The sequence below is a fragment of the Petaurus breviceps genome, unplaced genomic scaffold (assembly GCF_028583685.1).
Source record: "Petaurus breviceps papuanus isolate PSGF00001 unplaced genomic scaffold, PetGlider_PUasm1.0 90617, whole genome shotgun sequence".
Taxonomy (NCBI): Eukaryota; Metazoa; Chordata; class Mammalia; order Diprotodontia; family Petauridae; genus Petaurus; species Petaurus breviceps.
In genome coordinates, this window is record NW_027187287.1 from 4,191,471 (window position 1) to 4,204,953 (window position 13,483).

The window sequence follows — 13,483 nt, forward strand, 5'->3', positions numbered from 1 at the left end:
TGAGTGGGATGAGTTCAGTGGTCTCTTGGGCCTCTTCCAACTCTAAATCAACAACCCAATGATCTTTTGACTACATTTTTACAGTTGCCTTGTCCAAGATCATGATCACCAACCCTGCTCCTTTGGATTCACCTAAGGATTAATACATTATACCAACATTATATACATTATCCCTCACCTTTAATTATGGATGAGTGTTTCAGATCACTTTCTTATAATCAGTTTTAGATCCTATTTTCTAATCCATTCTGTCACCCTTCTCCATTTTATGGGAAAGTCCATCCTATTTACAGTTAAAATTGTTGGGTTTATTTTTCATTTCACTATATGCTCTTTAATTATGTATCTTCTCTTTGCTCCCACCCCTCTCTTTACAAAGAAAGAGGTGAAGAAATAAAGGAAAATGAATAAACATCAGTGATCTTTAATTGGAATGGTCTAATTCTGCCTCTTTGCTTTTCCTCTCTTCCCACCAACACCTGCCTGAGATCACTAGGGTTTCCTTTTAGTTCTCCCTTTATTTGACTTCTATAGCTAAAGTTTGTATTTCTTGTGACTATTTACTCCTCAACTCTATTACCACCTCTTAAATTCTTTACTTCTCTTTCTCTCTGCTCCCATTTATTTTCCTGTTCAGTTCAATGTAGTTCTATACCAAATGTTCTGGGGTGAGGGATATGTGTATTCAACTTTCTTTTGCCTAATTCATATAAGAGTGAGGTCCATAAGATGTCAGTACCCTTGACTCCTATCCTCCATGTCTGCATATTCTTCTGAGGTCTCCCAATTCAATGCAATAGTAAATTTCTCCCTTTTCTTCCTCAGTTCTTCCATAGTATATATATGTTTTTTATTTCCTGTTTCTTTACTCTCATAGAGCAAGCTTTGCTCTATCTTTGATGCTTAAAGTAGGTGGAATTTTTAAGGGAGAATGGTCTCTTCACTGCCTATTAGGATGCAAGCATCTGACTATCATTTAACTACTAATTACTCAAATGTATCTATATTTCTAGTCTTTACTTGTCTCCTATGTTTGTGTTTCAAAAATCCTACCCAACTCTAGTTTTTTCAACAAGAATGCTTGAAAGTCATCTATTCTATTAAAGATACATTTTTCCTCCTCAGTTTTGCAAATTATTGTTCTTGATTGCGTACCTTTTACTTCTGCCTTTTGGCATATCTTATTCAAAGATTTCCTTTTATTCATCCTGATTTCTGCAAAATCTTGTGTGTTCTTAATTGTGGTTTGTTGGTACTTGATCATTTTCTTCCTGGCTGGCTGCAATATTTTCTCTTTGGTCTAGAAGCTCTCAATTTTGGCTAACATTTCTGGATGCTCAGTTTGGGAGTTTGATTCATGAATTCTTTCTAGTTTTACTTTGCCTTCTGACTCTAAGAGCTCTGAACATTTTTTGTTTGTGATTTCTTGAAATATAATGTCCAGATTTTTTGTTTCATAATGGTTTTCAAGGACTCCAAAGACTCTTAAATTATCTCTCCTTTTCCTGTTTTCTAAGTTAGTTGTCTTTGTATCCCTACTCCTATTTTAGTATATACTGCATATATTCTTCAGGGCTTTTTTTTTTGAAGGTTTTTATTTATCGCTTTTTTGGCGGGGGGGAGGGCAGTTGGGGTTAAGTGACTTGCCCAAGGTCACATGGCTAAGTTTTTGTGTGTGTCTGAGGCTGGAATTGAACTCAGGTCCTCCTGACTCCAGGGCCGGTGCTCTATTCACTGCACCACCTAGCTGCCCGTTTTTATTTATTCTAATATTTCTTTTTATCTCAATGAATCATTGAGCTCTATTTACTCCTTTCTATTTTTCAGGGTGTCCACTACTTCTGTAAGGTTTCCCACCTGTTTACTCTCTTTCCAATGCTCTAACTTCATTCTTTATCTCTTGTTTTAGCTTATTCTTCATTTATCTGATGCATTCTTAGAAACCCTTATGGACAAGTCATTCTTTTTTTGTTCTGGAGCTCTACCTGCAATTATCGTGGAGTTATTTCCTTCCTTTGGGGTTTTCTCTTGGAATTCTTTAAAATATACTGTTTCTTCCAAGCACTGGAGTTTTCTTCTGTTTATTCATATCTTCAGCCTCATTTCCCAGACTGGAACTTTGTGCCATGATCAGGCTGTGCTACCTGCTTCCCTGCCCTGGAATTCTTAGGTGGGTAGCTAGGTCCAGGTCCTATATACTGATAGTGGCTATTCAGTATTCAAAAACTATGATTGAACTTACACACTCTTATTGCTACAATGTTAGAATATACATGCTATATAAACTGTCCCTTCTTTTCCAACCTTTCAAAAGTCTAGTCCAGAAGAATGCTAATAGAGAATCCAGTCAATTCATTTTTCTCAAGCCTTGCAGAAGCTCATGGAATAGACCAGCATTTGCTATTAGTGCAGAATTATTCTACAACATGAACTCCCATAGAATTTACAATGAGTTTGTGGAAACCAAGAATGACGGAGCAAATTAGCTAGCATCTATAAATCTCAAGCCTAAACGCTCTCAAGGCACCAACTGGCTTGATCAAGTGGCTTCTTCTCTGCAGGCCTCTGTTCCCTCCTCTCTAAAATGAGAAATGGGGGGGCGGCTAGGTGGTGCAGTGGATAGAGCACCAGCCCTGGAGTCAGGAGGACCTGAGTTCATATCTGGCCTCAGACACTCGACATTTAACTAGCTGTGTGACCTTGGGCAAGTCACTTAACCCCAACTGCCCCTCCAAAAAATAAAAAAAAACTAAAATGAGGAGTGGGGGAAAGCTTAATTATCAAGATTCCTTCTACCTATAATTCTGTGATTCCAGGACTCTTGAATGAAATCCTTATCTTCTATCTTCATAAATGTTCTTGGTAAGCAGAAAACCCCATATTTTTAAATATTTAACATGGCTTTAAATTTCTCCTTTTGGAAAGGAATGCTGTGTTATTGCATTTCACTAGATTTGCAGGAGATAACAGCATTAAAAGCAATACTCTCTTCAGGTGACAGATTTTGTGGCAGATTTCGATGATCACATGCCATGAAAATATAACACCTGCAACTTCCCTCAAATGTCCCCTTTGTAGCATTTTGTTTGAGGAACAAAGTATATACTTTGATGGTCAATAATAAAGCTTGAATACACTGAAGTCTACCTGCTGACAACCAAGCGCTATGTGGAAACATCAAAAGAACCATTCCCAGAACCTTCATAACAGAGGAACAGGGAAGTCAGACGTACCTGCCAGGGCTTTTTCGTAGTTCTTCCCCATGGAAATGAAGTTCCTGAGGCTAGGGTTGAACTGTTCCATAATTGTCTGGAAAGAGACAGAGAAAAAGAAAGCAAAACATTAATGTCCCAGGTGGAGATGACTACCTGAAGCTTCAACATTCTGGCCAGGAGGGAAGAAGCAGAAGGGAGACGAGACAATAAAGAATATAGGCACCTTGGCACCAAACTTGTTCTCATAGCATCACTGACATCTCACTGACACAGCATGAATAGACCTGGAAAGGATCTTCAAAGACTTCCTCCAGCCCTGAGCCTTTAGGCAGGTTTCTCAACATATTAATATGCTAGGCAGACATTTCTCAAACATAGGGTAATACTCAAGCCTGAACTCTATTTTCTAATCTTTAAGATGGGATCTGAACTAAATGATCTCTAAAGTTCTCTTTCACTATAGTTCTATAAAAATGTGTAATTTTCAGGTCTTATGAACCAATGATATTTAATCAGACATCAGTATTAATGAGATAAGTATTCCCATGCTGTGACTATCCCAAATTAGTTCTATCTCCCATGAAGTTCAAGTGCCAACAATCAGAAGTTCCAATACTAAGGAATTAGAAGAAATTTTACTCTTAAGGTCAAATAGCTACTTTTATCAAAAGGCTCAAAAACAGCCCCAGCATTAGCTGACATCAAACTAGAGAGTCATGTTAAAAGGAAGCAGTGAATCCAAACAATCAACTTCTAAGTCTCCAATGAAACTGAAGTCTATAGATGGTTTATTATCTGTACCTTATCTTAACTATGGTAAGAGAGGGAAAGTTAAAGGAGGAAGAGAAACTGATTATTCTAATCCTTATATACTTGAAGACTATAGCAATAGCTATAGAACACACAGTTCTCACTTTACATAAGTTCAACTTTATGGAAAGAATTTTGAAAGAAAACACACATTCTAACCCCCCCTCCCCATGTTAACTTTACTGTACAATACCGTGTTCTCTCTTTGCTCCTGCTTCTCTGCTCAGCACCCTGCAGCCTCCTACCCCACTCATCAGAAAAAAAAAAGAAAAAGGAAAACCTCCAAGTGAGAGTAGAAGAACTGATGGGGAGAGACCACTACTGTAAGACAAGGACTTGGCTTGAGACCACCTACATAGAGAAAGGAGACCGTTGCCTCTACGGTACCCATCTGCCCTTGTGAACACTTGCTTCTCTGTACCTAGATTCCACAGAACTTGAACCATATGCTTGCTGGGTTCCCCCCCTCCCTGGGCCCTCTTCCTGCCTCCTTCCCTCTCTCTCTTCCCCATGGCCTCAGCAAATTCCCATTACTTAATCTTTAAGTCAAAGTCTGCATTTATGCAAAACAAGAACTGTCAGTATATGGAAAACCAAGACATTCCTCTGGTTAATCCCTCACTCAGGCTGGCAGGCAGTCAACAAGTAGTCATTAAATGCTTATTATGAGTCAGGTACTGTGATAAGCTCTGTGGATATGTCCCCGCCCTCAAAGAGCTCACATTCTATTGCAAATAACTACACACTTATAAGATATATACAATGTAAATGGGAGGTAATTTAAAAGGAAAAGGTGGGAAAGTATGGGAAAATGAGCTGAGTCTCAGAGGAATCCAAGGAAGTCTGGAAAGGGAGGTGACAAGAAATAGTGTTCAAAGAACAACAAGAAAAAAAGGAATAAAGGTGGAAAATGGGCTATTGTGTACAAGAAACACCAAGTAGTCCAGTGTATTTAGAAGTACATAAAGAGTAAGATGACTAGAAGGGAAGAAAAAAAAAAAACAGGTTATGAAGAGCTTTAGATGTCAAACAGAAGACTTCATATTTGATCCAAGAGGGAAAGAGGGAGGCACTAGATTTTACTAAGGTGGTGAGATAGAAGGGGAAGTGATATGATCAGAGCTGGACTTTAGCAAATCACCCTAAAATTTAAGTGGAGGATGGCCTGGAGTGGGGAGAAACTTGAGGCAGAGACGTCAATTAGTAGACTCTTGCAATAATCCAGGAATGAGGTGATGAGGATTCTACATCAGGGGGACACACTGTTCAGGGCAGAGTGATCCTAGTGGGTTGGAACTATGGTAGCAATTTCAGTAGCTGGGCCAAGCATATATCCAGCCTTCCCACTCATTTCTATTCCCATTCTATTCACTGTTACCCACTAATCTGTTGTATCAGCTCAGCAGAATAAAGAAGGGTATTTAAAGATGCTGAAGAGAAGGTGTTTAGAAGGACAAGAGCTCCAGAGAGTCATTTCTGTGGTCCTCGCTCCATTAACTCCCCCTTCTTTGGGCCACAGTAAAAATTCCAGTAACAGAAACAGTCCTGCAAAGCAAACAGATGTGATCCAAGACTCATTCTTAGGGTAGCTTTAAGGCCAGATTATGAAATAACCAAATCATCTGATGCCTCTAGCATAATGCAGTAGAAAGAACACAAAGGAATCAAAGGACCTGGGTTTCAATCCTGACTCCACCATTTACCACCCGTATGCCTTTAAAGGATCAAGTCATTTGTTCCCAGGTTCCTCATCAATAAAAAGGGGGGGGGGGGATGAATTATAGCATATGAATGCAATGGAATATTAATGATATGAGAAGTAAGAAAAGGTATAGGTTCAGAGAAACCTGGGTCATTAATGCGATTCTTTCAGTCACTGAATAGCAATTGATGAAAGTTTATCAACTATGGAAATGTATAACACAAGATAGTGGTTATGTTGAAGTTTAAATAGAAACATATCCATATTGAATATTTTTTATAAATAACCTTTCCCTTTTTTTTATAAGTCTGTAGCATTTATACTTCTTAAATTATTAAAGCTAAACTGTACCTGGGACTTAGTATCTATTGCCTACTTTACACAAAGTAACATGCTAGACACTAGAGATATAAAGATAAAAATGAAACATATCCTGCCTTCAAGTAGGGGATGGGGAGGGGTAGACAGAACATGTAAATTCAAAGTAATACCAAGTCGTTTCAAGAGGGATCATGCAAACTGATACTGATTCGCAGTCAAAGGACTGATAGGAATATGCAGCTTGCCTGAAAATTTCCTTCATTTAAGTCAATTCAAAAGATATTTATTTTGTCCCTACTTTGTATTTGTGCAAAGCTTTGAATTGAGTACCTAGGGGAAGGTTTAAAAAAAAAAAAGCCACAAAGATCCTGTCCTTTTAAGAATAGCCAGTGACCCCTCCTGTGTCCAGCCATTTACATACAAGAGTAAAAGAGAGATTAAGGTATGTCATAGTTGAGAAGAGGGATAACCTTGGTTTTATTTCTGGGCTTTTAGACAATGGAAGAAATCCCAGGAAGGAAAGAGAAAGAAGACCATCCAAGGATCTCTCTTTTCAAACTTTAATAAGCTATGAATATTGGATGGGAAACACCCAAAGTCTTCTGCGGTAAATCACAGTGGATTACCCTGACATCACAGCTGGCAATGCCCAGAGTGTAGGGACTCTATGGAAACAGCAGTGAGGTTTCATTTCCTTAGATTCATTGGCAGAGATCATCCAGGAGGAATGCAGGTGTGAGTGGGTGGGGACAGAAGGGAGGGTTCAAATGCATGCCAATATCACTGTCACCTAGGTAAATGCCACTCTCTACTGGGAAATACTCCTGGGTGGAGAGACCAGTCATCCAGGAAACTATCATAACCACAACATAAGTAACACTGTGTCTCAAAAGCTTTGGGTCTTCATCTGTACAAGTGTGGGGTGTGGGAGAAGGGCTGGAAAATGGAAGAGGGGAGATATATTACATTAATACAATTTTCTGGATGCTGGAGATTCCTTCTTCATTACTGGAGAAAACAGTATTTCTCCCCAGAAGAAAAAAAAAGTCTATCCATTCCCACCCCCAGGCCCAAAGAATAGACCTTTTGTTCAATACTTAGTTAGACTCCCAGCTATGAATGGGTCATCCAACTCTTCTCTCTGTCACTCAATCTCTCTGTAACTATGGAATCTTAAAAGCAAGACAAGTTCAAGAGCTGACCTTTTCAGGGAGGTGAACACAATGCCATGTGAAAATGGTCCCAGGCTCTTGAAATGAGGCAAAAGATGGAGGGGTTGCTGGCAGCTTTCCATGGTTAAGGTCAATAGAGTCCAAGCACAATCATTCTGGATCTTATTAGACCACATCCCACAGGTTTCCATTCTGACACTGGAGAAGTTTCTGTCATCTCCAACATCACACAGCTCAAACTAAAAAGCTAAAGGACTAAGTATAAAGTCCAAACATATGTAGTACTGTCTGTATCTAGAGCAAAGGCAAGGGCAAGTTTAGTAAGAGAAGGGTTATATACTGATCAACAGGCATGCTCCGTTCCCTACCCTACTTCACCTACTCCCCCCAAAAAGAAACAAAACCCAGTAGCACAGGGAGCCCTGATGCTGCTCATTTGGGGATTTGATTTTTTTTAATTAAAAAAAAAACTATACTCACATTTATTAATTGACAGCTTTTCTTTTTATATTACTTTCATTTCCAAAAATCCTTCCCTGCTCTTCTCTCAAAGAACTTTTTTTGTAACAATGAATTTTTTAAAAAGGAAAGTTAGTAGTTCAACAAAATTAAGTAATCTGTTCACTAAGTGCAATGTTCCACAGTCCATAGTCCATAGTCCAGCACCTCTTCAAAGATGACTCTATAAGTGTGCATTTTCTCATCTCTTCTTCAGGGCCAAGTTTAGTCATTATAATTGGACAGTATTCAGTTTATTTTGTTTTTGTTATTTCCGTTTCCATTGCTGTAGTCATCCAGTATATTGTTTTCCCAGTTCTTCTCACTTTACTTTGTACCAGTTCCATAAAATCTATTCTTTCTTACACATATTGACATTATATTCATAGACTGCATTTATTTATCCATTCCCCAATTAACAAGTAGCTACTTTGTTTCCAGATTTCTGCTACTTCAAAAAGTGCTATTTGTATATACACACAAACACGGAAACACACACACACACACACACACACACACACAGAGTGAAATCTGTGGAACAAAGCACATAGGCATTTCCTTAGCAGAATGACTGAACCAATTCACTTTTCTACCATCAGCCTCAACCCTATTCTAGGGATATATTTTCTACTTGAGTCCTGTAGAAATAAGATCATTGCCTCAGGTCAGTTATCTCAGTTGATCAAATCAAATTAAACTAAGAGGGCAGCTAGGTGGTACAGTGAGTAGAGTGCCAGCCCAGAGTCAGGAGGACCCGAGTTTGGATAAAAAAAAAAAAAAACTAGCCGTGTGACCATGGGCAAGTTACTTAACCCCAATTGTCCTCCAAAAAGCAAACAAACAAACAAAAAAACCCAAATTAAACTAAGATCACAGGTTTAAATGTCAGGGATATTGCTGAAGGGATGCCTGCAGTGAGGTTCCTTCCAACTCTGAGATTCTATAAATTCCTGTAGGACTTTATATCTTTTCTTCTAATATAGACTGTAACTCCTATGACCCAGCATAGGGATATCCCAGCAAAAAGTTACCCCCACAATCAGTAGCGTCATTCATCTTCAAATGAGAATGACATGTTACTGATCCCTCACTAACAACCTTTCTTTTAATTATCAAAATCCTGAAAGGACAGAGATTTGTATAGATTTGCCTCAGTGGTATAACATGGCATTTCCAAAAATGACTCAATTTCCACTTGTCATATGGATATATGGCAGAAATCCCCTTCTTTACTATTAATGGAAATGATCTATTACTACTTTAAGTTTTATAATAATAATATTTTCTTTTTTTTAAAATTTTATGGGTTAAGTATTGGGGTTAAGTAACTTGCTCAAGGTTACACGGCCAGTTATTTCTGGGTGTGGTGCTAAGTATCAGCGCCCGGATTCGATCCCAGGTCATCCCGACTCTGGGGCTGGTGCTCTTACTCACTGAGCCACCTGGCCGCCCCATAATAATACTTTCTTAACTATAAAAACTAGGGAATTGGATTCTAGAAAAGGCTTTGAAAGGTGGGGGGTGGAAGGTAGGACTGAAAATCTGAGCTGGAAAAAGTAGGATTCATTCACTAAGTATTTAAGTCATCCAGCAATAAAACCTACTATGTATAATGTACTGAGCTATAACCATTGGAGATATAAAGATGAAAAAGATAGTCTTTACTCTCAAGGAACTTTATGGGCTGGCAAGCGGAAAAACATCCAGTCAAGTAGTAATAATGCAAGCTAGGCATATAGAAGAGAGTCAAACATAGTGGAATGAGAGACTCAAACAGAAAAGATCACTTCTATCTGAGATCTAAGAAGGCATTAGCTGAGCTATACCTTAAAAAAAAAAAGACAAGAATTTCAACAATTGGAAACATGAAAAGATTCCACCCCAAGAGTAACTGAGATTGGGGATTATCAAGCAATCCAGTTACAATGGAAGGTAAAACACAGGAAGGAGTAAGTATGAACTACAAAAAGCAAGAGGAATAATATGATTTCAGACAAGGTAATAGTAAAAACCGGGTAGAATAAAATGGGATAAGCAGGAAAACTTTATTATGCATAAAGACATCATAAATAATCAATATCAATATTTAATATATATGCACCAAATAGCAAGGCATCTCAAAACATTAAGGGAAAAGTTAATTGAATTGCAGGAAGAAATTGACAGTAAACATATAATAGACATCAATATACCCCTTTGGGGTCTAGACAAATCTAACAAAAAGGCAAACAAGAAATAAAGGACCTAAATAGAACTTTAAAAAAGTTATATATGACAGTTGCCTTGTGATTACTAAACAAGAACAGAAGAAAGTATACATTTATCTCAGCTGAGTATAGCACCTTTTCAAAAACTGACCAAATTCTGAGACATAAAAACTTTACAAATAAAATAACCAAAAATATCAAATGCATGCTTTACTGACCACAATGTAATGCAAATTATATTCCATAAAGGGACTCTGAAAAGGGGGATTTAATCTTAAGGATTAAGTTTATATGTAGCATTTACAAAAGTGACAATATTCTCATTCGATCATGCAGATATACTACAGAAATGCCCTTTCCTAGTACTAATGAAAAAAATCTGTCACTTCTTTGTTTTCTTTTTTAAATAGCATTTTCTTAACTCTAAAAATGTAGGGATTGGATTCTAGAAAAGGTCTTGAAAAGGTGAACCAAAGAACAAATCATATGAACAATAGAAAATTTTATAAAAAAAAAATTATAGCAATGAAACAGCATACCAAAATGTTTAGGATCCAGTTAAAGTAGTCCTTAAGGGAAAATGTATATGTCTAAATATATTCATGAATAGAAGAATAAAAGAATATATCAATGGAATAGAACTAAAAAAACTAGAAAAACAACAAATCAAAAAATCCCATCTAAACACCAAAATAGAAATATTGAAAATCAAAGAAGAGATTGACAAAATTTAAAGAAAACACCACCTCAATTTGATAAAATGATAAATGAAATTAGGAGCTGGATTAAAAAAAATTAATAGTTAACTAGTATAAATTTTAAAAGAGAAGAAAACCAAATTATTTTATGAAAAATTAAAAAGGGGACTTACAATTATTGAAGATGAAATAAAAGAAAGTATTTTGCTCAATTATATTAACAAAACTGATAACTTAGATGAAATGGCTGAATACTTCCAAAAATATAGATACTTAGGTTAACAGAATGAGAATAAGATTGTTTAAATAGCCCAATATCAGAAAAAGAAATTGAACAAGAAATACATGAACTCCCAAAGGAAAAACAAAGGACCAAATGGATTTACAAATGAATTGCAGAAGATATTCAAAGAGCAATTCATTCTAATATTACTATTTTACAAGCAGTTTATGTAATAACTTCTTCCAAATTCTTTTTTTATGATTCAAATATGGTCTTGATACCTAAATGAGGGAGAACCAAAGGAAAGTAAAAAACCACTACAGAGCAATAAATCTAATTGACAAAGGTACAAAAATATTAGCAAATATTTTGGTCCAAAAGAAAGATTTTTTTAAAATTATACACTATGACCAGAGTGATTTATACAGGGAATTCAGGTCTGGTCAGACAAAAAGAAAACCATAATTATAATAGTACATGTTAATAATAAAAATCATAAAAAGCACACAATTATGTCAATAAATCCTGAAGTCTTTTGATAAAGCCAATACTCATTTCTGTTATTAAAAAAAAAACTAGAAAACATAAGAATAGATGAATTTTTCTTAACTATCAAGAGCCAACATCATAGCTCCCAAAATGTAATGGAGAAAGACTAATGGGTAAGATCAAAGGTGATCACTACTACTATTTGATAAACTTCTAGAAATGCATAGCAATACAAGAAAAATAAATCAAGGGAATGAGCACAGGAAAAGAGGAACTTTTGCAGATGATATGTTTTATCTGAAGAATCAAGAGTCAGCTAAAAAACTAACTGAAACAAAATAAAACCACATGAATCATCGGCATTTTTTTTACATTACCAACAAAACCTAGCAGGAAAAGGTAGAGAAATTACATTCAAAAAAACTACATAATATATAAAATAGTTAGGATTCTATCTACCAAGACACACACAGTAACTATATGAATACAACTACAAAACATTCTTTATACAAATATATATCTAAATAATTCGAGAAATACTAACTACTCATAGATAGACCATGCCAATATAATAAAAATGAGAATATTGCCTAAATTACTTTACTGCACTACCAAACTTCCAAAAGATTACTTCACAATACTAGAAAAAATAGTAACAAAATTCATCTAGAGGGAAAAATAGGTCAAGAATCTTGAGAAAAATAATTTTTTAAAAAAGCAGGAAGGGGAACCTATCAACACCAGATCTCAAATTATACTACAAAGCAGTAATCATCAAAAACTATTTTGCTATTGTTTAAAAAATACAAAGGTCAATCAGTAGAACAGATTAGGTACACAATGTACACAAGCAAATGAATATAGTGACCTATAGTGTTTGATAAATTCAAAAATCTCAACTCCTGGGATAAGGACAGATGAGGGAAACTGGAAAGTAGTCTGGTTAGAAATCAGGTATAGAACAATATATCTCAAAATAAGCTCCAAATAGGTATTTAGACATAAAAAGTCACATCATAAACACATTAGAGGAACAAGAAAAAAATCCCTTTTGCAATTGTAGATGAGTTCATGACTAAGAAAGGAGAGGCTCAGAGAAGATAAAAAGGACAATTTTAATATGTAAAACGTATAAGCATTTTGTACAAACAACCAGTACAGTAAAAATTAAAAAGGAAGTAGCTTAGTGAGGGAAAAAATTCTTTCAGAAAGTTTCTATGATAAAAGTTTCATTTCCAAAATATATGAAGAAGTGATTCAAATTTATAAGAACAGGAACCACTTCCCAATACATAAATGGTCAGATGATATGAAGAGGCAATTTTCAAAGGAAGAAATTCAAGGTGTCTACAATCATATAAAAATACTGCAAATCACTAATAATTAGAGAAATACAAATTCAAACAACTCAGAGGTTCCACCTCAGATCCATCAGATAAGCAAAGATGACAAAAAAGGAAAATGACAATTGTTGAATTTTGCCTTGGCAAAACAGGCACATTAATGTACTTTTGATAGAACTTTGAAATGGGCTGGCCATTCTAGAAAGCAATTTACTACTATGCCTTTGACCAAGCAATACCACTGTACCCCAAAGAGATCAAAGAAATAGAAAAAGGACCCATGCTTACAAAAACATTTACAGCAATTCTCTGTTAGAAGAAAGAACTGGAAACTAAGAAAATGCCCAGGAACTAGGGAATGGATGAACACATTATGCTATGTGAATGTAATGAAATATTATTTTTCCATAAGAAATGACAAAAGAGAATCATGAAAAGACTTGCTATGAACTGATGCAAAGTGAAGTAAATAGAACAATTTATATGATGATAACAACACTGCAAAAACAAACAGCTTTAAAAGACTTAAGAACTCCAATTAATGCAACATTACAGATGAAGCATTCTCTCCTGACAGGTAATGGGCTCAAGCTGCAGAATATCTAGATGTAGATTTGTTTTTCTGGTGGGAAAAATGTGGGAATTTGTTTTTCTTGAGTATGTATATATGTTACAAATGTTTCATCTTTCTTTCCTCAGTTTGAGAGTAGGGGTGGGGAGAAAGAGAAGAGCTTAGGAATAAGAAAGAAGGAAAGAAGGAAAGAAAGAAAGAAGGAAAGAAAGAAAGAAAGAAAGAAAGAAAGAA

At 36.0% G+C, this 13,483-nt stretch overlaps 1 protein-coding gene across 8 annotated transcripts in view; it reads right to left on the bottom strand.

Moving 5' to 3' along the window:
• The window catches only part of BAIAP2 (BAR/IMD domain containing adaptor protein 2), a 403,422-nt gene that overhangs the window by 136,709 nt on the left and 253,230 nt on the right, over nucleotides 1-13,483 (bottom strand). For all 8 annotated transcript variants that reach the window (XM_069064100.1, XM_069064101.1, XM_069064105.1 and 5 more), the window contains exon 3: nucleotides 3,234-3,309. In XM_069064100.1, the coding sequence (XP_068920201.1) occupies nucleotides 3,234-3,309 (76 nt within the window). The remainder of the gene's footprint in view (nucleotides 1-3,233; nucleotides 3,310-13,483) is intronic.